A 26657-nucleotide genomic window follows, 5' to 3' on the forward strand; every position below is an offset into this window, starting at 1 on the left:
TCATTCGAACTTCATAATTAAAAAATTACGAAGTAGTGGGGGAGGGTATAGCTCAGACGTAGATTGTGTGCTTAGCATGCACAAGGTCCTGGGTTCTATCCCCCGTATCTACACTAAAAAATTAAGTTAAATTAAAAATTAATGAAAATACATAAAGAAACCTAATTACGTCCCCTGCTCCAAACAAAAATAAAAACAACGAAAAACTTTATTTAAATTACGGAGCAGTGCTCGGCCGTGGTTGTAATTTTCACCCATATCCTACCTTCCTAAAGTTCTTTCTCGGTTTAGACAAACCAGACAACAAAAGGGGCGGAGTTTCTCCTTGCTCTGTTTGAAGTGCAAAGAATAGGCTTTTGTTTCCTTCCCTCTTCACTAACAATGTGATCTGGGATTTGCAAGTCCCTTATTCTGTAAGTCACAGTCTCCTTCTGGTATCCAGGCTGGCTAGGAAGAAAGAAAGAGAGGCGAGGTGAGGAATGGAAGAGAAAGGAAGGGGTAGAAGTTGAACATTACCATGAGAAGGGAGAAAAAGCATGGTGGGAATGAGAACTAGAAGAAAGGGTGGTCATTATGCATTGAGAATGAGTTGCTGAACTGCAGATTTCAGATATGTTTCATCCACATGTATATCATGGCCCAACAGAAGAAAGGTTACAGTACAGTACTTGGTTAACTGCCAAATAAATGATTTGTAGATAATCATCGTTATAAAAGTTTGGAGGATTTGGTACAGAGGGCCATCATTTGGTCACATACACATATATGACCATAGATCAATGAAGAGATTCCTTTTAGCAATCTCTGTTAGAGGGTATAATTGTATAGGCTGCCTCTCTTGGCCTTCCTTTCTGGGAGATTTAGTTTTTGAAGAACTTAAAGGACTTCATGGTGAAAGGTTTTGAGCTATGAAATAAAAGGAAAGATTATATAAAAAGTATACGATTAAAAACAATTTGAAGTTAAAATACTGTTTGAGAAAATTCAGTCTCTACACAAAAATTCACTTCATCCTTCAATTTCTCCTTCCCTTTAAAATGTATTCACATAAAGCCTGCTTTACCAGCCAGGAATATAGCCCAAGAAATTTACCACTAAATGGGGACACACATATGTGTTTCAGTTCTTAGGAAAACTGTGCCTTCCTAACTCTCTTTCTCCCTGGATTTCTTGGTTCTCTGCATTGAAGGGTACGTGGTATTTCTCCCTTTGCTGAATTTTCTTGCTTTTGCAGTTTCTTCTAACTGAATGTTATGCACCATCCCCACACTGCTGCTCTTCTAGGCTCTATACGTCTACACAGCATCAAGCGACCTTTAGCTGTCACTAGTTAAGTAGATCAACACATTTACCCAACCACATAACTTAGACCCTTTGGGGGTTTTCCAGTCTATTTTAATCTATTTAAACCTGACACTGGCAGATTTCCATTTCCTTTGTTCCTTGTGTAGACTTGGTGTATGCCTGTTGGTCTTTAAAAGGGACAGAGAGAAGGCAGCTGTCGAAAAATGAGGAGATTGGCAGTTTCAACCACACAATTTGGTCTAATAGCTTTGATATGCTAAACTTGCTAGCTCCTCCAAGTGTACCTTTCTGATTTTGCATCACAACACCACACTGAATCCCCTAAGGAAACCAGGGTAGTTTTTTTAAATTAAAAAGAAAAAGAAAAGAAAGAAAAGCAAACCAGTGAAACCGCCTTTTAAAATTATCTCCACAGAAACATTCTGCCAACTGCAGGCCTTCACAAATCCTCGTACACTAGAGACCTTTAAAAAAGGAGAAGCCGAGAATACTGATCGTGTTCTAAAGAGCGAAAACAGGTGATGTCATAACGCGCAGTCCTCTGTGGTCCCAGCCAAGGCCGGGTGGGGAGCTGGGGCGCCAGTGAGCACGGAGCTCCGCGCCAATGGGCAAAGCAACTTATCTCCGGGGTCGGAGCACACCGGTGAGGACCGGGCACCAATCAGGTTCTCGCTTGGCGCCTGCCTTTGTTCTCACTGGGGAGCAGGTTTCGGGGCGGCTCGCGTCGGGAACCTGCATTCGACCTGCATGCGCGTTGCTAGCCAACCCCTCGGGAGACCTTGCTTCCCCATTCGCCTGTCCGCCACCCCCACCCCCACCCCCACCCCCCTGCCAGCCAGAGTTTTCTCCAATTACATCTGTCTTCTCTCTCCAGAGCGTGAAAGCCAAAATCCTGAATCCATTTTTAGCTTTGGAAGAGGCAGGTCTAGCCCAACAGTTTTAAATGGCAGTTTGTTCTCTGAACTTTCCTTCCCAAGCAGAGCTCTGTGCTCTGCATTTACCTAACCAGCTGCCTCAGAAGGAGTTTTGGGTGGAAGACAAACCTCTTTGGTCTTTTCGTGCTGTACAATAAAGGAATTTTGGTTGCTGAGAGATTGCGAGAAGGGGCTTTAGATGGAGAAGGAAACTGCTAACTCGCAGATTTTGCGTCCTTTTTTCCGCCTTCGAACTCGATTAATGGTGTATACATACTTAATTATCTATCCTCCACCCCCTGCCGAAGCCTCAGGTAACTGGTCTTTTGCAACACAAGGCTCACGGTAAATGATGCATAAAGTTCTTTGAGATCCTTGGATGCAAAGTGGTACGTGACTGCAGTCTTCTTTACAGCTAAGCTAAGATTTTGGCTAAGAGAAAGCCTAACCACTGCCCTGATGGTATGAACGTTTTAGCCCCCCTACCCCTACCCTCTTTCTCAAGGAATCAGGAAATATTTAGCTCAGTCTTAGATGCACAAGCTAGCTCAAGCTCCCAGTTATTCATCTCATTCCCTCACCATTTCTGCAGGGGCCTCGGCTTGCCTTAGGGGAGGGACTGGCCTTCCTGGGGTTATTTGCATAAGACACACCCTCTCCCTCCTATTGGCGGAGCAGCACAAACTATATTCCCTCCCACCCCACTACCTAACTAACCCGCCATCTCCCTTCAGTTCGGAGCCTCGGAGACAAACTTAACTTGCCCAGAGATTCAAGGCGTCCTCGGCCTCTGTGATTGGCCGGCGCCACTCCCAGCCGGGCTGTAGCTGCTCATTGGCTGTGGGCTAGCGCCCCGGGGGTGTGGCCGGAGTTGTCCGATTGGCGGGAGGGGGCGGTACCCGAGCGTGGAGGAGGTGAAAGTGGTGGGGAGGCGGGGGCGGGGCCGCACTGAGGCGCTGCGGCGGCGGCGGCGGCGGCGGCGGCGGCGGCAGCAGCGGTGGCGGCTGCAAGTCCTAGCCTGGCGGGGGCGGGGGTCTGGAGGATGGGGGCGGGTGGAACAACGGGCCGTTGAGGAGCAGCCGCCGCCGTCTCCGCCGTCGCTTCGGCAGCCGCCGCGATTGTCCGGCAGCCTCTCGCTCTCGGGCCGTCGTCTCCCATCCCGACATCCTGCCCGGAGGAGGCTGAGGCTGAAGAGCTGCCGGCGGCGGGGGGACAGTCCGACCCCGCAGCGGCGCGGGCGACCGCAGTGACAGCCCAGCCCCGGCCCGCCGCTCGCCCTCGCCCTCGGTGCCCGCAGCCACGATGAACCGGGGCGGCAGCAGCCCGTCGGCCGCCGCCAACTACCTGCTCTGTACCAACTGCCGGAAAGTGCTGCGGAAGGTACGGGCTCGGCCTGGGGTCCGGCCCGAGAGGGGCGCTTCCTGCCGGCCGCGGCTCGGGCAGCTCGGCTCCAGGGCGCACTCTTGGAGCAGGACTCAAGGGGATCCCGGGGCACCTTCCCTACGCCGAGACCCAAAAAGAGGGCATGGGTTGAGAGTGGAGGGTTTAGCCTGCTGCGGCTTTTATCTCCTCCGGGACAGATGCTAGTCCCTAAGGGTTGGGGGTTGGGGGGGTGGGGGTGGGCAAGGGGGATCCTGTGGTCTGATTTTCGGTCCACCTCCCCACCTTCCCACCCCTCGGCCTGCTTCTTGGGCGGAGAGAGGGACGGACCTGTTCGATCCTCCTCCCGGTGCTCTTGGTGGAGGCCCGTGTGAAATCAGAATTGCCTGGTCTGTACCCGAGGAACCTGGCTCGCTTCTTGCTGTGCCTAACCCTTCTGGGTGTTGTTTCTGTTTATTCGGTTGCTTCTGCCTTCCTTGCGTGCTCTCCCCTAACAACCCCCTTTACATTCTTTTGATGGTCGTCTTGTGGCTACAGTTCGATCCTGAAAGGAACTGCTAAAGCAGCTTGAACTTCATGCCCATGGGAAATGCTGTTCGACCTTACAGTTCCTCAAGCTGGGGTTGGGGGAGGAGGAGACTGCAGTGGATGTGAGTTATCCCTTTTTAGCACTTACCCCTGGTCCCCCCGCTCCCCAGCCGCCGCACCCCGGTATTGCTCCAGAAGAATCAGACGCACAATCAGCTTATTGCTTCCCAGAGCGACTGATAGAAAGTTTACTCCAGTATTGTTTAGCTTACTTGGCCTCATCGCTCCGTTAAGGGGGAGGGGGCGGGCGCGTTGAAAAGATGTCACTTTAGACCAAGAAAAGCTTTTAATCAGACTTTAACAGCCGCCACTGGGTAATATTATAATCAGTTTATTCTTCTCCAGACTCTATTTTTACATTTCATTAAGTGGAAACAGTAGTGAAGGTGCTTCAGTTTGTCCAGTACAAATGAATTAAAATTGCTGAGCTGTGCAAATGATCGGGGCTGAAAGACTCAGATGAATACGGCACCCTTTTAAGTCAGTTTCTCAAAATACAGTTCAATTAGGATTGTTCTTTATATATTAAAAAAAAAGAAAGAAAGAAAGCATGTAAGTAAGCAAGCTCAAATATTTGCTCTCTTTGTCCAAAAACTGTTTTTCTTCCTCTGTGGGTCAGGCCAAGTGCCAATCAAAGTTGTTTTTCAAGCCTCTTTTCCCTGCAGTAGGGCTGCTGCTCCCCCTCCTCCCCAATTTTATTTGAGAGCATGAAGAAAGCAAAGGGATTGCAGACTTGAAGTTAATCAAACAGTTAAATATGCCTTAAATTGTGTTTATCGGGTATGTTTTTCTTGAAACAGATTTTTTATTAAATGTGCATGTTGAGTATGTGCAGTTATTTTTTTCCATAAACTCTGGGATCAAATTACAGTTGATACTTGCTCAGCTCATTGTAGGCCAGCTTGTGAGAAATGTAATGGATCAGAAGTGCAGAGCAGCTTAGTTGAATGTTAACTCTTTCACTTCAGGGCCATATGTCATCTGAATTTAGCTTTTTAAAAAAAAATGATGATGATGATTTTCTGACTTTCAAAGTGATGTTACATCTTTGTCATGAAAAAAAAGTGTCATTTGAGACATGTTTGATTAAACTCAAGCCTGGTTTAAAAAAAAAGGTAATTTTTTTTCACTGATAAGGAAAAAAAGAGCTGTGTTGACTTTTTTTTTTTTTTTAATGGTTCTGGCAATTTGGTAGATGAATAAAATGTTTAGTGGTGGCATTAGGCTTCAGATTTGTTTTTCTTTTGAGGGAACCATGGCCGTGGACCCATGACACTTTGCTAGCATTTGAGACATCTTTATCTCTTTCTCTTAGCTTTTAAGAAACTGTTTCTATTTATCTAGAAAGAACATCCTCATTTCTAGCCATTATTAAAAGAAAAGAAAGAGGTTGTGTATGGAAAATGGATATTCACCATTTTCATATTTTATAATTGCTATGCACACCTCTGCCAATATTCCAGTTTTTAGTTGCTCCAAGGCATTTAATATTGATTCAATTAGTAGCATGAAATAACTTTAGATGGAAATGGGATTGTTTGAGCCAGTTATGACATGACTTGGCAACATTTGCAGCTTTTTAAGAGCGCTTTAAGTACTCTTAAAAGATATCAAGTGTTTAGCATTTTAAATTCTTCATGGTTCTAAAAATAGCATGCAAGTGTTTTCTAATAAAGAGATGGTTTTCTTTTTGATAGAAAGTATATAACTCTAAGCAGATTTCATCTATAACTCTCAAAATGGGATTCTCTGGATTTATTTTGTGTTTTCAACTTAATAAAGTGTTCAGTAATAACCAAGTGAATCATAGTGTTTTGAATTTTAGTTCAGTGTAGTTGATGAAGGAAGAATGAAACTCATGCACATCCACTGTGAATTACTCTTTGCTGTTATAATTCTCATTTCTGAAGGGGGAAGAGTCACCTTTATTTATGTGGCACAAGGCCTTTTCCTCTAAGTGGCTTCATTCGTTGCCATGTGAAACTGAATTCACCTTCAAAGGAAATAATTTGGTTTAACCCCAAATCTGAAAATGGAATTGTATATTGTATAAGAATTACATATATTCTTAGAAATATCTTTATAATTTTGATTCAGTGTATTCCAAAATAAAGAGACTTACTAAAGTATTGAATATACCTAATTTGGTAACCTTAAGTCAGTGGAAAGAATGGAGAGGTAAACCATACAGGGAAAGAAATGAACAAACAGAACTATCCTCAAGTCTATAACTCCTACATATTCTAACTTGCTCTGTTATCAATGAAATAATTCAATAAAGTTTTTAATAAAAGAGGAACTGCTTCTATTTACTTTGGAAAAGTTAATGCGTTGTGAAGTGCAACATACTTTATTTGAAGAAATTCCACTGACAACTAGATACGTTTCAATGGGGAGTGCCAAACTTCATTAAGAAAGGTAGGTAACTGTCCATCCACTCATCTTCCAATAAATAGGAGGTGGCACATTACAATTTATTTTGAGTATTGAGCAGTTAGCGCTACTGAAGTGAATAAAACTCTGCACTTTAAGTTAGAGGACTTTACATTGAAAAATTCTTCATATGTTTAGGTAGTTCCAGGGATATTATCTTTGGTAGATATTGCACTTTTTCCACTTTGCTTATGTAATCACTTATTTTGACAAATTTTTGTTGGTTTTGCGAGTGAGGAGACTGGAAGAATAAAATGGGAAATGTTAGACTAAACCTTATGAACCTCATTTTTATAGTTAAAATTGTCAGTTGAAAGCAGTTTTGTATGTTTCAGCCAATAGGATGGAATTGCTTTGACTGTGGCTTAGCTGTATCCTGCCTTGGTTAATCAGGTTTCTTACACGCATATTTTTGATTGTCAAAAGTAGTTTTTTAGCTTAGTTTTATCGTAAAATACACTAAGCAGAGATCAAGCAGTGAATTTACAGCAGCAAGCCATTATGAAATGGTTTTCAAACTTTTCTTTTATGAGCCCTAAGATGCTTCAGGGTTCAGAAATGCTTGAGTTGGATTAAATTTTCAGTACATTTTACATTATTTTAAAGTGATAATTTAAGCATGCAACTACCCCCAAATCTTTTGTTACAAGATTATTCTTGTGCAGGCCTCGAATTAAAACTTGTTCTGCTGCCTTTGTACATATATTTGAACTTTTTTGTTAGTAAGACATTGATGAGAAAGATTGTCATTGATTATGAATGAAGCCATGAGCCTTTTAAACAGATTCCTTTCTGTACCTGTCTACTCATGTTCAATTTTCACTTGTGAGAAAACAAACTTATTAATCAGTAATTTTTAGTTTATAGCTAAACACTTATAAAAATCACTGTTTTGTGTATTTATGTGTTTCATAGTTCAGGTTCCATGTAAGATATCATTTATAAAAGGGATTCTCCTCCTTCCACACCCTCCCCACCACCAAATAAATTAACTGCTAAAATAAACTGCAAACATAGTGATACTAGAAGCCACAAGATGAGTTCATAGTGAGGTCTTTGATGGGTCTTTTCATTTTGGGCAAGTAAGTTAACTTCTTGAAGTCTAGTTTTCTCTGTAAAATGCAGGTTGCTGCACAGTTGGAGAGAGGTAATGTATGCTAAAGTAATCTGTAAACCATAAAGCGTGACTCCAAATATAAGCAAGCCAAGCCAATGTATTTTCCCTATTCCCAGAACAGGCTCTTTATGTGTTGTGGCAACATATTTCGATACATACTAATTTGGTTGGTCTTTACTTTTCTGTCCTGTGTAATTATTGCCTGTACATGAGAGGTAAACGTATTATGCTTCTCATTAGAATGATCAACATACTACTTTTTATTTGCATATTTATATTTGTATTCCACCCATCCCCCCACCCCACCCCCCCAAACAGTAATCCAGTGCTTTGCTTTTGGCATTTTAAATAATTAAATAAAATAAAATGACCTTTTCGGACAGTGCCGCAGATGAGGGAACGTGGTATTTGGTTTGGAAAGACTAAGAATTAAGGATGACTGTGCTTAGAAAAAGCTGGGGCAAATCTAGGGTAAAGCAAAGAATTTTTAATTATTTTAATTTAGGAGAAGAGCGATGGAAGTAAAAATCTCTAAATCTTTTTCTCCCCATCTCTTCATCCTCTTTTTCCCTTTTGAAGGTCCAGGGTTATAACTTACGTTTGTGAAGACCTTCACCATTTTTACAGTGCTCTCACGTTATCAGTTGATTCTCACAAACTGAGAAAATTTGAGACATGGTCTCTGTCATACAACTAGTAAAAAGTCTATTTAATTCTTAATACGATCTCTGTAATAAACTAAAAAGCATATTCGAATTGCCCCTTGCAGTATTGAGGTTGTCAGGGAACACCCACCCACCTCTCAGCTTTGCCATCTGTGGATTGCCTGTGGGTACCTAAGACTATCCAGGTTCTGTTGGTTGGGGTTTGACTTTCAGCCACTCTGACATGTTATTGCAGATGAACTGGAGGGGAAGGAGAAGAGTTAGCTGACTATTTTTTTTATTGTCTCTTTAACAGTTGTTTGGTTAATTCTTTAATGAGGTAAAGTGGCAGTTCTCAGATATAATCTTCAGACCCTGAAGTATCCAAGACCGTTTCAGGAGGCTTGGGTGGTCAAAAACCACTCTCATAATCATGCAAGACATTACTGACTTTTCCACCATGCAAAACCACTGGCGGTAAAACCGTGTTGGCTCCTTAGTGTAAGTCCAAGGGAGTCACGTCAAACTGTAATCACTGTATTCTTCACCACCATATACTCATAATGGGAAAGAATGCTAGTTTCATTTAAGAATACCCTTTGAAGAAGCAGTAAAAATTTAAATTTTGTTAACTCCTGACCCTTGGGTTTCCATCTTTTCAGGTATGATGAAAGGAGACGCACACCGCGTGCTTCTGCAGCCCCGCAAGCTGGTTATCTCTGGGGGAAGAACTTGAACTTGTGCAGTTGTTTTCAGTTGCAGGCTGAATGAGCCACTTTTAAAATGAACCCCATTTTTACTTAAAAGAACACCTGTTAGACAAACTTCAGTTTTCCAGATTTGGGTGTTCAATAAAAATATTCTTAAGAATGAGTAATGTGACCCTGAAAAAAAATTTAAGGAAAAATACTGACAATACTCATTGTCAGTGATAAAATTCAAACTTTCAAGGAAAAATTCAAATTTTGGAAAATGTATATCTGTTGGCATTAGCCTGAAAGCTTCCCAATTCTTAACGGTTCTCCTTTTGAGATCGAGTGATTAATGAGTGTGATTTTTTTTTTTTTTTTTGATGCTGTATTACAAAATGGGTCAAGGTCTGCATGACTTAATGAACCAGTATCTTCCATGTGACCAATGCATAAAGACATTGCTACTCAGGCCCTTCTTGCCGTTTCAGCTCAGAACCAACCAATGAGCGCACAATGAACATAATCTTTGCCATCTAACCATTCTTTTTACCACTGCCAATGAGTTTTGTCAGTTGTTTCCCTTGAATTTTTAGGATCACTTGACTCATTTTTGAGAAACTGTTTATCAAAATCATAACGTTGGGTAAAAGTTCCATTCCAAGTACAAGACAGACAAATGAATTTTAACATAATGTAGAAAGTTAGGTTTACTGGTTGGGCATTAGATTCCACATTGTGACTAACCTTTAAGAAGCTCTACTTGTCGAGTTTCGGTGTGGTAGCAAAGCAAAATATTCACAATTATCTCTTTCCTCCTCCAACTGCATATGTGTGAGCCCAGATTTTCCTTGCGTACCTTCAGTCAGAACATATCCCAACAGAATGCACACAAAAGCAGATGTGAAATCCAACGGTCTTAGACATTGAAGAGATTTGCAAAAGCGTAAATGGCACTCTTCTCACTATTCTTTTGTTTTGAAAAATAAGGTTGTTTTCATAAAAAAAAATGTGAATTTATTATTTTAAGTGAATTAACAAACATTTCTATTTTCCTGTTTTAAAAAAATTCTACAGTAAATTCAACCGTAAATATTGACAGTTACACCCCACACATACATAGAAGCTCTTTGGAGTCCTCAATAATTTTTCAGAGTGTGACGGAGTTCCAAGTTCGAAACATTTGAGAACTGCTGAGCCAGAGTTTCTGACAGCAGTGTATGGTACATAGAAAAGTAATTCTCTGGCACGTCTATGGAGCGGGGAAGAACAGGCTAACACCACTGGCAGAAAATGTGGATGAGAACAACCCAGTCATCTCTGTTCTATGGGGGGATCACTTGCAGACACTGCCTAGCGCCTTTCCATGACATCCTAGAACCTTCTCTGCTACCACAGTATGGATGGTCTTCAGCTCAGGATGGTTTGACTTAAAATTTTTTTGACTCTATGATGGTGCTAAACCGATAGGTTTTCAGCAGAAACTGTATCTTTGAATTGTGACTTTTTTTTTATCTTCTTCCAGGCTAGTGATATGGTATAGATGCTCTCTTGTGATGCTGAGCAGTGGCAGCCAGCTGAGCTCCCAGTCAGTCATGTGATCATAGTAAATGACGCTGAATACGTACAACCTGTCTGGACCCTGATGGTTAAAGCACAGTAACCAATAAATTACACTTTATTATATAATAGGCTTTGTGTTAGCTGATTTTGCCCAACTGTAGACTAATGTAAGTGTTCTGAACACATTTAAGGTAGACTAGGTGTCTTAAATACATTTTTGACTTATGATATTTTCGACTTACGATGGGTTTATCTGGATGTAACCCCATCACAAGCGGAGTAAGATCTGTAGTAAGACTTAAGCTAGCTGGAGATGATCCTTCTTTAATTTTTGTGAGCTTTGCTTTACCTGGTAGAAACCAGGGATGGACAAAAAAAAAGCTCTTTGGCGCTAAAGGAATGCCCTTCTTAGTACTTTCTATGCAACGACTGAAGAATGGTCAGATCGAAAGATTATGTCCATTGTGCCCTAATTGGTTGGTTCTCGGCTGGAAGGGAAAGAGAGGCCCCGAGTAGCAAGATTAGCCTTTTTTTTTTTTTTTTTTTTTTGGAAAGCCGAGAAGCGTGGGAGAAGCAACAGAAAGAAGGGACAAGAATCAGAAGAAAGAGAAGTATCAATGTAGATACTGATAACCAGATTGTTTCAGTAAAGGAAAAGAACACCACCACTGTAGACAGAAGATAGGACAGTCCTGAATGTGGAAGTCCCTAAATACTGTAGCCCTCAAAGTATAGGGCATTTCCCACTTTGTGTGTGTGTGTGTGTGTGTGTTGGTGGGGAGACGTGGCAGGGGTGGATTGCACTGCACAAAATCTATGGCTACCTGTGATTCAGTGTGACCTTGAAGGTGTGGGCATAAGGATCTACTTACTCTATCTATAGATTAGGTCTGGTGAGAACTGCAAATGACTACCAGCAGCAGAACTGTCCCTTAGACACCACTGTGGTGGGATTGAGGATGGGGGGAGGAACTGAAATTCTCAACACAGAGTAAATACGTTGCCAAGCCAAAACATTAAGTCATGTGTCCCACAACAGTTACCTTAAATCTGTAAGTGGATGCCATGTGAACTATATTTGAAAATATATATTTGAAAATATATATTCTATACCATGTAAACCTACAGTTAACATGTAGAATTTCTGTTTGTCGTTCAGAATTTTTCTTCAGAACTCTTCTGATATCTCCAAAAAGTCTTTCCTAATCTTCAGACTCTTTTTTCTTTTTCTTTCTCCCTCTGTTCTCTGGACTGCCATGCTATTCAAGTATACAGCGTTTATTGATCTTTGCATGTTGAATTGTAACTGAAATGTACATCTACTTTTCCCCTACGAGGTTGCCTCTTACTTGGGATATGGTTAACGGAAAATTCATTTTTAGCAAATACTGGCAGTACATTTATACTGGATACAGTATAATGTAAGAAAGTGACAACTTTTCTCATTTTCCAAGATTTATCTCATATGTCTGTTCTTTATAGCCATAGTTTGTTCTCTTTATCAGTAAGGTTTATTGGAACACTTTGAGAAGTTTATAACAAAGATTATTTTTTCAGCTTTGTGACCATGGGAATGTTTCAATTAAATATCATACCCCTTTTTGGAGGGAGGTCTGGGAGGGAGCAAGAATGTAAGTTCCCTAAGAGGATCAGGACACTGGCCTTCGCAGTTGGTCCTTCTCCGAAATGTGAAATGGCCATTGCTTTGATAGGGACGCATGCTTCACCTCCTTGAATCTGCTAGTGTCCTGTACGGACAGGCTGTCTTAGGATAGTCTTTAAACCTCAAGATTTTCTGCAAGTCTACTCTTAAGGTTTGTTTCACCATAGAACTCTGGCCAAGCCTTGCCCCCTTCTACCTCCCCTGAGTCTTTTCCTTTGGACTATTCCCAAGCCATCCGGGATCTCCTTGGCCAGCAGGCACTCCCTTGGGAACTGGGAGCCAGAGAATTGTTCATAGGCCTAGAACACCTCGTCGCTGGCCTTTACTATTTAGATCCTCCCAGAAATCATTTATTGGTCTGTGGTCCAGGGTCCTGACTGCTCCCTAAGAGACACATAAATATTACAGGTTATTGAGTGGTGGATTGAAATACTTTGCATTTTGCTACCCAAAGCTAATAAGGAATGACAAGCATTTTACCTCTGTTTCATAAAGAACGTACTGAACATACCATATGCATAAGTATGACCAAGTATAAAGATGGCTGACCAGGGCCATGTTGTGTCTTGTAGCAGAGCTTTCTTATAGTGTAAAAGATAGATCTGAGTCAGACTTATTTTCTCTACTAATCAGTAGCTATTTGTACTGGAAGATATGTTCACATTTCTCGATACAGATTTCATTTTTACATTCTCCTCTGTTGCAAAGATTTTGAACCAAGAAGTTGAAGAAATGAAATCTCTCTTTCCAGCTATAGATACCATGCTGAATTAGAAAGGTCAACTTTACCTCACGGGTGACTAAAACTGGATTTTGTGGAAGACTATGGTGATTATCTGAGACTGCCGCTCTTAGTTTTGAAATGTATTTTGTATTATCAATGACAGTAGTAGCTTCTAGTGAAAACCGCCTATGTGCCATTGACTGCTAAGTATTTAAGCCCTGCATGTGTATTACATTTAATCGTCACAATAAATCTATAAAGAATTATTGCATTTTATGGATGAAGAAACTGGGGCTCAAAGAGCTTTGGTTGCTTGCTTAAGGTAATTGTACCAATAAGTAGCAGACTCAGGATTTGAATCTAGTCTACCTCCAAAGTCTGGCTCTCTGTTCAGGCATAGACACCGCATTCCCTTGTGCTCCACACGTTGTCTTTATGTACAAGACTCAAAAACTATAAAAATTAATGCAACTTAATAGGACCTGATTCCTTAAGAGATTAATAGGAGTGATTTCAAGTCCAGATATTTCCTACTACTTTATTTTTACTTGAAAAAAAATGCAAGTTTTTCTCTTTGTAAGATCAAATCAATGAGAATCAAGTGTAAGTTCTCACGGAACAGTTTTGACCTTTCTAGTTCACGCTTTCATCTGTGTAAATCTGTCGTTAATTATGTGACCATTTTTCTTAGTTCCAAGATAGATTTTTCCTAATTTCCCAGCAAACTTTGACCTCCTCCTTTTGCCAACCAGTCGTCCATGACTTCAGTGTCATTGATTCATTCAATATTGCTATAGTATCTGTGACAAAAGACACTGTCTAGAAACATTTTGAGTTTCAATATTGTGTCACTTGACTAGCACCTGTAAGAAACATTCTCACTTTTTGGTCAATTTTTTGCAGTAAAAAAAAAGAGTTAATTTATGAAGATAAGAAATAACATGAATGCTTGTTTCCACTATTCATTTTGGCTTCCTGTATTAAGGGGAAAATGATGATAAAAGAAAGCGAAGAGACCCTGGGATTTTATCCTTCCCTTGGCCTTCCCCTGCCAACCCCCTACACTACTGCGTCTACAAATAGTTTCTAGCCATGCAAAGGGTTCACGGTAGGCAGAGGGATTTGTGGTTCTGCTGTTTGTCAGCTGGAACTCTTGATAGTTTTCCATAGAAACACAGTAAGATACCTGGTTCCGGAGTACATTTAATATCACAGGTATATTCAATAGACATTTACTGATTACACTGGAAGCCTAACCACTAAAGTCTAACATTGTTTCCAGGGAAAAATACATTGTGAAATCAAAGTAACTGCTTCATTGGAGCGATCTCTCCTAACTTGTACGCTTAACACTAGGAAGGGTAATGACTTTGACAAAGAATATTTTTTTAGCATGTTCACTCTGAGGATGTGTTTGGTTATTGCTGTGAGGGAGTGTTCTAACTTCATTGCTTTACATGCTGCTGTCCAGTTTTCCCAACACCATTTGCTGAAGAGACTGTCTTTATTCCATTGTATATTCTTGCCTCCTTTGTCGAAGATTAATTAACCAAAAGTTTGTGGGTTTATTTCTGGGCTCTCTATTCTGTTCCATTGATCCTTATGTCTGTTTTTGTGCCAGTACCACACTGTTTTGATGACTGTAGCTCTGTAGTATTGTCTGAAGTCTGGGAGGGTTATTCCTCCAGCTTCATTCTTTTTCTTCAGTAATGCTTTGGCAATTCTGGGTCTTTTGTGATTCCATATAAATTTTAATATGATTTGTTCTAGTTCTGTGAAAAATGTCCTGGGTAATTTGATCGGGATCACATTAAATCTGTAGGATTGCTTCGGGTAGTGTGGCCATTTTAACAATATTAATTGTTTCAGTCCAAGAACATGGGATATCTTTTAAGTCATCTTTAATTTCCTTTTCAATGTTTTGTAGTTCTCATAAGTTCCAATACTAGGACTTCCAATACTATATTGAATAGAAATGGTGAGAGTGGGCATCCTTGTCTTGTTCCAGATTTTAGGGGGAAGACTTTCTGCTTCTCACCGTTGACTACTATGCTGGCTGTAGGTTTGTCATAAATAGCTTTTTTTATGTTGAGGTATGTTCCCTCTATAACCACTTTGGTAAGAATTTTTTGTCATAAATGGGTTTTGAATTTTATCAAATGCATTTTCTGCATCTGTTGAGATGATGATGTGGTTTTTGTCCTTCCTCTTGTTGGTGTGGTGTCTCACTTTGATTTGTGTTGTGTAGAACAATCCTTGTGTCCTTATATGGGATGAATCTAACTTGATCATAGTGTATGATCTTTTTTATGTGTTGTTGGATTCTATTTGCTAATATTTTGTTGAGGATTTTTGCATCTATGTTCATCAACAATGTTGGCCTATGGCTTTCCTTTTTGGTAGTGTCTTTGTCTGGCTTTGATATCAGGGTGATGGTGGCTTCATGGAATGAGTGTGGGAGTGTTCCCTCCTCTTCAATCTTTTGGAGGAGTTTGAGAAGGATTGGTATGAGCTCTTCTTTGCACGTTTGATAGAACTCCCCAGTGAAGCCACCTGGTCCTGGACTTTAGTTTGCAGAGTGGTTTTTTATTGCTAATTCTGTTTCACTTCTAGTGATTGGTCTGTTCAAATGATCTATTTCTTCTTGATTCAGTTTTGGTGGACTATATGTTTCTAGAAACTTATCCATTTCTTCTAAGTTGTCCAGTTTATTGCCATATAGTTGTTCATTTGTAACTTTTAATAGAGTATGATCTATCTACTTAATGATTTTGTAAGATATCAAATATTTTATATTATTTAACTATTAAAATAACTACAAAGTCTAGGTTCTACTATTCTTTAAACAAAGTACATAGATCATTGAGCACCCAAGATGAGCATGAACTTACAAGTATTCTTTTGATTATGCAAGAGGCCTTTTTAGTATTTAGTGCCCTTAAAAATGAGGGGAAATACTTGTTTTGGTACATAGGAATGTAGAAACAATTCTCTCTTTTTTGGTAAAAATATATGCATTGCCATTTTATGCTCATTCTGTGTCTTAATGTTATTACCCTTTAATGGCCTTCACATTCTTAAGTAGGCAAGAAATGTGGACACTAAACATTTATAAACCACTCGCATACTGTATGAATATCTTTCATTCATTTATTCATTCGACAAACATTAAGTGTTAGGCACAGAAAGAACACAGAGTGAGGATATCAGGGTCCTTGCCTAAGCAGTGTGATGAGTAACAACACATGTCTGGATCTCACAAAGAGATCTTCAGAATTATGCCCCTCCCTTGACAGGTAATACAGAACAGAGTTTGGTTTGGCAAACTTTTTCTACAAAGAGATAGATAGTAAATATTTCAGGCTTGCTGGCCAAAAGTAAGGCCTAAGTCATTGTCTCTGTCACAACTGCCCAGTTCTGCCTCTGTATTGTGAAACCAGCCATAGACAAGTTATTAAAGAATGGATGTGGCTTTATTAAAAAAAAAAAACAACTTTACTTGGGGGTCCTGAAATTTTAGTTTAATATAGTTTTTCAAGTCTCATAAACATTTGTTTGATTTTTAAAAAGTCATTTAAAAGTATAAAACCTATTCTTAGCTCCCAGACAGTACAAAAAGAGGTGGCAGGCCGGGTATAGCCGGCAGCTGGGAGTTTGCTGACCTCTTGGTATAGAAGCAGTGCAAGGAATTTTGCATCAGGTGTCTCGATTAGATCAACTTTCTGAACTGTACTTTGCTTATTATTAAAATATCAATAGTAATAGGACTTCAATTTTTTCTATGTAGTTCTAACTGTACTTTCACTGGTGCACAAAACTAATCAAAAACCAACTAAGTCATAAACACTACCATTAGAAAACCATCTGATTGGAGCGACCTGCCCATTTAGAATCCTGGATAGGTAGCATATGATTTGGATGCGTCCAAACTAAAACTTTAAAAATCTTCAGACACTGAATATACTTGAAAGGACATTTGTCAGGTCGCTTAGCATCTACAAGCAAAATGTTTTTTTACCTCTTCGGAAATTGTCACACCCTATCTGAGTTCAATGGAAGTGCCATTATGTATTACAGAGACTTAACATTTTGATTAAAGTTACATTTTGAGAGTTTTCCAAAATTTAATATGAACGGTTTAGATTGATGAGTCATAGCACAAAACTGATCATTTGAGAATCTGAATGTTTTTGTGCTGGTCAGAGGCCCTGTGGTAGGGTTTTAGAGCCCTGTTACTCGTATCGTCTATGAGGTCCTGTGAAGTTCCGTAGATGTTCCTTGTGACTTCAGACTGGCAGTGCCACAGGCATTGTAGTTTTTCTATATTAAATCATTTAAAAGTATTGAGTTCACTGTCTGATTCCATTAAAGTCCTAATTCCCTAACTACCTCCCTCAACCAACATTAACATAGTGGCACTCAAAAGATGTGTCATAAACTTGAAATGAACACGTACTCCAGAGCTGACCATTTGAATGCAGAGATACATGAATGTTGGTATTGGAGAGTGTGTGTGAGGAGAGGAGAATGCAGTGGATATAAACCCCTCCTCTGATGAGTGGAAGTGATGGCTGTCAGTAATTTAAGCCTGGAAGATCATTAGCTATTCAAAATACTTTTTATGGGGATGAGCTTTAAAATTTTCACCCTGAACATTTAATCAGTGAATACAATATGGCACCATTTGTCCAGTTTGCACACTTGTCAAAGCATCAGTATGTGGTATTTTCCGTGGTGGAAATCTAATGATACCCAGAGCAATAATAGCACAGCCAGTGTGACATGCCAGGTTCAAACCCTAATCAGTCAATCAGAATTTTCGTTGAAATGAATATTCGTTAATGATGCATTTTATGATGTGTCCTTTAAACTAGATCTGGTGAGGAGTTCTGTTGACCAACTCTTGTTATGATTGCATATTGCTGTAATTGTGTATGGGAGAATTCAATGTACATACCCCATGTATGGATATGAGATTTCTTGTTCTCCTTTATGAAGTAATCATGGATCTTTGGTTTAAAAAGACATTTCTATGAGGTATAAGATTTCTATGATGTATAAGCAGGCAGTAATGGAAAATATTTTTACTTTTAATTGAGGTTAAACTTTTAAAGGTAAGTACCTGATATCTGTGTGTCTTCTCTTGCTTCCTTTATTCATGAGTTTTATTAAGCAATTGCAGAGAACATGTTTGTCACAATGGTAAATGGAAAGACTTGATAATTAACAAGCACTTTGATGATAACATCATTTAACTTCAGATATTTATAGAAACAATTAAAAAAAAGCTGAGTGTGAAAGTAACTCAGGGTTGTGCCATCAGGGTGCTGCAGGGTGTTGCATCTCTTAGAGTGCCAGCAAAATCTGAACCTGTTGTGGCAGTGTGCATTTAGTAATTGTAGCTTTTAACAAACCACTGTGTCACCTTTCATGAAAGGTACTCTGATGCCATAAAAATGGAGTAATTTGTCTCTAGAACTCCTAACTTGTCCATCACTTTCTCCATGACAGGTATGCGTTTCATGATCATAAAAAAAAAAAGAAGATTGCATGGTTATTGTGAAAAGGCCATTTCCTTTCATTCTATCTTTATAGTCATTTTAATGCATTTTAGTGTTTATGGAGAATTAACTCTTTGACAGAGCTTATAGCACTTGAAAACTAAGACATAATGTGCCGTCTTGTAGATGAATCAATCCAAGATCAAGGATTTCGAAAATGAAGACGTGAGTCAGTGGAAAAGCTAGATTGCGCTCTTAGAAACTCGATACACGTACCTTTTCCAGAACATACATAATTGGCAAAATGGTTTACAGTTATTTCTAAGAAAAATTTACATTTGAGTCCTAAGTTCTCCTGCACAATTTAATAGTAGATACTTGTTTTTCAAGGATTCCCAGGGGACACAAACCCTTTATTGCTGATCAGGGGTTACTTTTCCTGAATATCTCTGTGACTTATAACAGTCATCCAACCACTAGACAGCAATTTTTAGGAGCTAACTTAGTCTTGATTGAATTAATGGCCTTTCCATATTGTTATGACTGACTGTTTCCCCTGAGGGACTGAAGCTATTGTCTTATTTAAAATGGCTCATTTGGAGAAAGACTGAAGTCATGTGTTAACAAGGAGTCACAGTTCCCTGGTCTGAGAAGGTAGTTTAGGGTCCATGACAGTGGTTCCTGACGTGGGGTCCTGGAATCAGCAGCGTGAACATCACCTGGGAATTTGCTAGAAATGCAGATTCTTGGATCCCATCCCAGACCTGCTGAATCAGAAGTTCTGGAGGTGAGAACCATCCATCTGTATTTGAATAAGCCCTCCAGGTGATCCTGAGACACTCTAAGGATTGGAAATGACTAGTCTAGGATTATTAACTAAATATGTCTACAAATCAAAATTATACATCCATTTTGTTTTCAGTATGCATTATCAGTTGTTTGAGAAATAGGGGAAAAAGAAGAAATTGCTTCAAAGTAAATCAATACTAAGTCTTTACTCTTTGTAGATAATAATGGCAAGTACCAGCTCTAGAATCAGGAAGGTATCTTTTATTTGTTTTAAAAATATAGTAATGGATTTGGGACTTTCAGGTACAACATGCTCTCCCCTTGAGAAAAATATGTCACCTTATTGTTGCTAGATTCTGAACTTTAGCTTAAGGGAAAAAAAGAGTTGGGTGTTGAAAACTTGTCTATGACAGAAATCAAGTGAAAAATAGCTCTTGGAATTGCTTGTTTACATGAAAATAAGTGTTTCCGTGCTAATGTTGGTAGACGCTGAGGGGTTTTACCAGCTTAGATTATTTTTATTTCAAGGAAGATTGATGTTCTAATTTTTCATGGAAAATAAAATTATCTTGGACTTTTTTTCCTTAAATAAAAGGAGAAATGAATATATTTGTCCTAAAGACAGATTTAGAAGTTCTACATTGCTTTTTTAAAAACTTAAGTCTCTTAGACAAGGTTAAATATGTATGTAAATTATCTGTTTTTTACGTGTAAACTGGTAGCTTACTCTTCAATTACAAATGGGTTGTCAGGAAACCTGAAAATTAAAACAAAACAAACTTAAGGAATGTATATGACACATGGGCCCTAGACAAATCAAAAGGCTAAAAGATTGCTCCTGGAAGAGGAAAGATTGTTCCAGTTAACTGCAGTTCTATGTAGGATAGTGGATGTAAGTAATTTTGTTATTTGATTGCATCTAATTTTAAGGTAATGGGAGTTTTCCTCACATCGTCTCTAGCTTAGCACTAAAATTTAACCTGTGTTGATCTTTCTTGGGGGGGAAATAATGGCCTGCATGGAGTTGCCCCCACCCTAAGTTTCCCTTCTGTGCCAGCTTCCCCAGAGGCGTTTTAGGTACCCAATTCTAAACCACAGAGAGTGATGCTTTCCTATTGACCACTTTTTTTATCCTCCTTCTGTGAGGAAAGAACTAATATAGTACCTTAAATAGAACTGTCTCCATGGCAATGGGCAGTCAGCTTTTGACTTCGGGACTCGTAAAAAAAGGAAATTTAAAAAGGCATTTTCATGGTCTAAAATAGCAGTACAGCAAAAGTGAGGTATGAGAATACTTCCTGTCAGTTATTGCATGACTGATTAAGCTAGCATAACACACCTTTTTTTTTTACATAGCACTTTTTGTCTGAGTATTTCAAAATGCTACTGGGCAATCCCTTAATTGATGAGTGATAATTATTATCTTCAGATCAATAGAAAATGTGAGAAGCCAGATATCAGATTAGAATTGGGGACTTGAGGAAAAAAAGGCATGGCTGTAATTTTATTCTCATAAAGAATAAAAATACTGTCTAAATTATGGGTCATTCTTGATTATATTTAAACAGAATTATCTCTGGAACCCTGGAAGCAATGACAAAGTTAAAAATAAAAGCTGAACCATTTATGCCATTTTTTCTAACTGGTTCCTTCAATTTGGGGTCTGTGGATTACATCCGTTGTTGAAAGACTCCGCTGGCAACCTGCTCCCTGTTGCCTCTTACATCCACACCCACTTAAGAGGCAAAGCCCTTTAGTTCTCAGGCGGGGCCACCTGGCCTTCAGTAGATGTCTGTGAGCGTGCTGTGTATTACATACAGGCTGAAGAGTAAGACCACATTATCCTCTGTAATCTTCTTTTGTCCTTTACTTTTCTATCCTCATTTCCTCCTTGACTAAGCCTTATCTTAGTATGGGGGTAATTTCCAGCTGAATCATCTCTCAGCTTTAAAGTGTCATCAGTAAATACTTAACACTCTGATGGCACTGTTAACGAGAGAATTGGTGAAACAAATTATGTGACTTAAATACAATAGGGGGCTGGACAGCTCTTAGGATACAGATCTACATGTTAAAGTGAACTGATGTCCATAATGGGTTATTGGGTGGAAACAAGATCTTTCCTTTAAGGCTGTTAAATTTCTCATTTTTTTTTTTAAAGTAAAAAAGAAAATACAGAAGGATGGACTCTAAAATCAGCAGTCTTCATAACTGAGTGGTGAGGTTACTGGAAATCATTTTTATCATCTGTTTCGCTTCCCTGCCTTTTGTTTGTTTTAACAATAAATGTGTATTTTAGAAAAGTGTGAATAGCTCTTACCATTTTGAAATAATAGAGTAGAACAAATTAAGTGAAGGATAGTGCAGAGGGCAGATTCAAATGAGATGGTAGATTAAAGAGGCACTGAGATAAAAACAAAAGAGCATGGGTTTAATAGATATCCACAGAAGCTCTGGGTAAATTGCCAAGGGAATGATAATGTGTGTGTAGGCGGCTGATGAGGACTCAGATGTGTAGACGTGTATACACGGTCTGGAAATGAACAAAGGTACTGTAGCTGGTTCCACAGTATATTCTTTTATGTTTTCATATCAATCATTCCACGATTTCCCTTTAGGAACCTTAAGTACTTACTAATATTTAATCAGAAAATTAGTTTTTTCTCTTTAATTTTGAATTCAAAAGATAGCTATAATTGTATTCTGCCTTTATACTGTATGGTAGGTGAGACTTACTGTATAATTTTCAGGAATTTATCAAATATATAATTTGAACATTATATATTAATCTAGAGGGGTTTTCAATTACGACTGGAAGATAGGAAAAGATGATTTTTTTAAATTTAATTTTATAATTAATTAACATTTATATTCTAGGATTTTTAAAGAATACAAAAGTATACCAAATATGGCCTAGATTTTAGGGAGCTTTCCGTGTGGTTGGAGAGGAAGATATTTTCTAAATTATTATGAAGGGAGGTAAACATGGGAAACATACACCCTTTTGGCTTTTTATAGATATTCATAGATTATTATTTATCTTCAACAATTATGAAGTCATGAGCAAAATTTCAATCATCCAAATATGCTACTGCATTGAAAAGATGGTCAGTCAAGTATTAAATACTAAATACTTGTTCTTATTTTTAAGGCAGAGTGATGTGATCTTGAAGACTTTCTGCATTTTAATGATTTTTATTTGAAATTTTAATTCTTGAAAATGATCATCTACTCATTATAGAGTATCTATAACCAATTATTTTGTAAATGAGTGTTTCTCACTTAAGTGGCTTTATTTTCTGATTTTATTTTCCATTTTTAATTATCTAGGTCATTTGTTGAGCAGAATATTGAATTCAGGGATAACTGTGAACCAGTAGTTTTCTAAATCTAGTCCGTTGTCTAAATCTTTAATTTGTTAGATAATGTTTAAACTCTTTAGTTACATTGAACTGTATGAACTCAATGTTGCATAATTCTAATAATAGCAGATACTTATATAGTAGATAGTATGACACTGCTTTGAGAGCTTGACAGGTATTAACTCATATGATATTTTTACTACCTGTTTCCATAGCTTCCTATTCACTCCATTAGTGAGGAAGGGATTCCTAGCTTTGGGTCATAGGGATCACCAAAGAAACAACATTCAACACTGGATGGGTGAGATCAACAGTTTATTAGTTACAGATACTCACAGTCCAGGGAACGAAAACACCGCATACCATGCAGGGCTGTATGGAGGTTGCACTTAAGAGTGAAAAATCAGGGGCCACGGGAGGGAGGTTTTGTAGGATCAAGAGGGTGAGGTACCCCCTGGTTCCTGTGGGAATCTGTGATTGTCTTGCTGGAATAATCCCATGGGCTGGTAGGGAACTGAGACCAGGGATAAACAGGAATTGCACCAGGTCCATTTGATAAGCAGGGTTATTTGGCCAAGGAACCTTATCTGCGTGAGCAGAGTGGGGAGGGGAACTTGTAGTCGGACCATTGAGGTCCTCCTGATTTTATCAAATGTCAAGGGAGCACATAAATGTTGAGCCTTAATTTTAGGCTTTACACTATACTACCCTATGAGGTGGGTACAAGTATTATCCCCATTCCATAGATGAGGGACACAAGCTAACTTGCTTAAAACCTTGATGACCACACCTCCAGCTATTTTCCTATGTGTTTACTTTTCTTCAACCTAGATAGAAATTCTCAATCTCCAGAAATAAAAGGAAGGCATGTAGAAATTCAATGTTTTACCCCCATTTCTATTTCATAAATAGAAATGAACTATTTTTGTGTTTGTTTGTTTGTTTTTTACTAAGTTGTCAGAAGTTTTCATCTACGTGCCCTGATGGTTTTATTTGATTTCCTTTTTATAAGTCTGTAAATTCTGATATGGGTAAATACATTTGCATTTCTTGATTGACAGTTGCTAGACATAGTCTTTATCAAGAAAGGTGATAGATTTGGTTTTCCTCCTCTAAGAGCCTTTAAAAGCAGAAGAAATAGGAAGATAATTTGGATTTCATTCTTTCTAGCATGGGAAGGAATGGTCTACTGGTCTTCATTTCCAAAGGCTAGTGTTTCTGTAAGTAACTTAGCTATCTTTCCTATAAATACAAAAAATAACTTTCGACTGATAGAAATTTTGGTGCCTTACTTGATTACCACTTTGGAATTTGCAAACATCATTTGTCATTATTGTTTTAGAAACGTAGACACCAGGAAGTAATTGACGATTAGCTGAGATATATATCCTGTATCTGTATCCTTTATCTCTAACGATATCAGACGTCTCATTTTTCTTGATAAAATTTGTTATCTTTTCTTATAAATTTGGTTTTCAAATAATGCAAATCAAATTGTAAACTGCCTCAATTAACTCTGATTTTGTTTTTCCCTTTCTTTAGTGTGGCCATCTCTTTGATGTAAGGAAGTTAAGTATTTATTTATAGAGTATTATTTATAATGAACTGTATGGCAATCGAAAGTAGAGTTTCTACATATGAGGTTTTTCTCATTCCTTTCACCTTGCCCGTGAAGGTCATCAAATTAACTTTCTTTAAAATGAAAACAATTTCACTGTCAATTTATGAAATAGTCTTGAGTCGTCTGGTACATAGGGATAATCAATTTCTTTAGTCTTCCTGTCTTAATGGGAGCTCTGCTTCCGTGATGTAGCAGCAGAATGCAACATGCTCTTAGTGCTCCTGTAACACTTGTGCAGGTTTGTTCCAACTGACGTATTAGGGAATAATTTGAGCATGGTGGTGAATTTTGCATTTAATTATGCACAATTTCATCCGAGAGAAATGCTAGGTGAATTCAGAAAACTGACCTGAGCTGCCTAGGAGTATGCTAAACACACGTGTCGCTCAAACTCTCCCTCATTTCACCAGTGTTTTGAGCTCTGTCTATCCACATCTGGGGTGACAACTTTCCATCCAATCCCAGCTCACCCTCCTTCCACTGCTTCATGACTCACAGGCTGCAGGCCCTCCCACGCCCACTTCCACAAGCAACCATCGGGTCTTTTTCAAGGTCCTGTGCCATATTTATTGTAGTACTTTATGTATTTTTTAATAATTTAACATGTGGAAAATTTTGGTACCATTTTTATTAGGTTCCTTTTTTAAAATATAAAACTGGTACATTTTTTTTTTTCCAGTATTGTGCCCTTAGTTTCATTGTCCCCTTAAGCCCGTGGTTTTATTGCCTGACTTTGCACAAAGCAGTGAATTTTTAGGGGCACATATGTTGTGTTATAGCAGAATGACTGTAATTGAAAAGGTTATTCTGTTTTGTTTTGTTTTTTCCAAATTAGCCTTGACCTTTAGTTAATTCATTGTAATGGTGTGATTAATTATAAATGTTATAAATCATCTATAGAAATTCAATAGATCTTTAAAATAACATCATTAAGAGATCCCAGCTGTCTTTGAAGTATGTCACCTGAGAGGGCCCTCGAGGGAACTGTCATGTACTCGTCACTTCAATTCATAGTTAAAAGCACAATTTATCATTCTGATGTTACTAAAATGTACGTTTGGGGAAATTATGGGGAAAGGAGAATCACAAAATTATGAAAAATTATGACCTCTAGTAAATTTGTATTTATGTATATACATATATATGCCTAGAAAAACATATGGGAAGGAGAGAAACCACCATGTTAAAGTGATAGTTTTGTATGGTGAAATTATAAAGAATTTTTGTTAGCATATCTGTACTTTATTTTCCATTTTGAGTAAAAGTGAACTTTTAAAATCAGAAGAAAAAGCTACAGAGAGGGAGACAGTGCACACAAGTGAGGGGGCTGTAGTCTAACAATAACGTAATTTCTTAATGAAGCTCTTAGGAACACGCAATCCAGAGTAGAGGGAAATTCATCAATCTTGCCAGAAATTCTATCTAAAGTTTGAATATAGGGCTATTTTTCATTTTGTGCCCACCTCATTTTTGACACAGTACTAGATTTTTTCTTCAGACCTTATTTAATCCTCATAACATAGCTTATGAAGTTGAGATACCATCCCCACTGGATGGAAGAATAAATTGAGGCTTGAAGAGATTAAATATTTACCTGCTGCTTGGATGCTGCACTGTCACCATTATAGTGCATTACTTTTCCTCTGGCAAAATGTGTATTTTTGGAATACTTTTGTTTTTTATTTGTAATAAGAAAAATACTGTCATATTGTTTTTTATATTAGAAAAAAGCACTTATTTTGTAGGGAAAAATACTAACTTTTGTAGAAAAGGATCCCACTGCCTTAAAATCCTTGTGGAATGTTGCCAACTCAAGACGTAACAAATCTGTATTTCATGTTTTGCCACTATAGGAATAAATGTTAAATAAATGTTACTTCATTTATTATCCGTGAAATTAAGCTGGGGCCTCTGTTGCATATAGCATTCTTATTTGATACTTTCCTGGTTTTCTCTGAGAAATCAAATAACATTAACGAAGTACAAAAGAAATTATTGGCTATCAGAAATGCAGAACTTGGAACTATTTAAAAATATTTGCCAACTAAATTCTGCCAATTAAATAATCATGTATGTCTATCCAAACTGTTATTAAAAATAATTGTATTCACATTATGGGTGAGAGTGTCAACTTTGTTAAGTTCACTTCCGCTCTTGAGCATAACATAAAATCGCCATTTGATTAGTCTTTAAATCCTCTAAAACTCTCATTGGACTGGTTGTACCCATTGGGAAATGTACTTTGTCATGCGAACTTGATCCTTAGGTCTGATAACCACCAGTAACTGTGCTGCAAAAACTCAAGAGTTGTTCCCCCTGTAATGCACACCTCTTGGAGAAAAGAGAGTCTGGGGCATAGCTTAG

General features: G+C 38.5%; 1 protein-coding gene across 2 annotated transcripts in view; it reads left to right on the forward strand.

The window, feature by feature from the left end:
* Window positions 1-3262: 3262 nt before the first annotated feature.
* The window catches only part of SESN3 (sestrin 3), a 70263-nt gene continuing 46868 nt past the window's right edge, over window positions 3263-26657 (forward strand). Inside the window, exon 1 of one of the 2 annotated variants that reach the window (XM_032488298.1) lies at window positions 3263-3599. In XM_032488298.1, the coding sequence (XP_032344189.1) occupies window positions 3522-3599 (78 nt within the window). In that variant the 5' untranslated portion in view covers window positions 3263-3521. The remainder of the gene's footprint in view (window positions 3600-26657) is intronic. The other variant, XM_032488299.1, reaches the window with a different exon arrangement.

The sequence above is a fragment of the Camelus ferus genome, chromosome 10 (genome assembly GCF_009834535.1).
Source record: "Camelus ferus isolate YT-003-E chromosome 10, BCGSAC_Cfer_1.0, whole genome shotgun sequence".
In the NCBI taxonomy this organism is placed as follows: Eukaryota; Metazoa; Chordata; class Mammalia; order Artiodactyla; family Camelidae; genus Camelus; species Camelus ferus.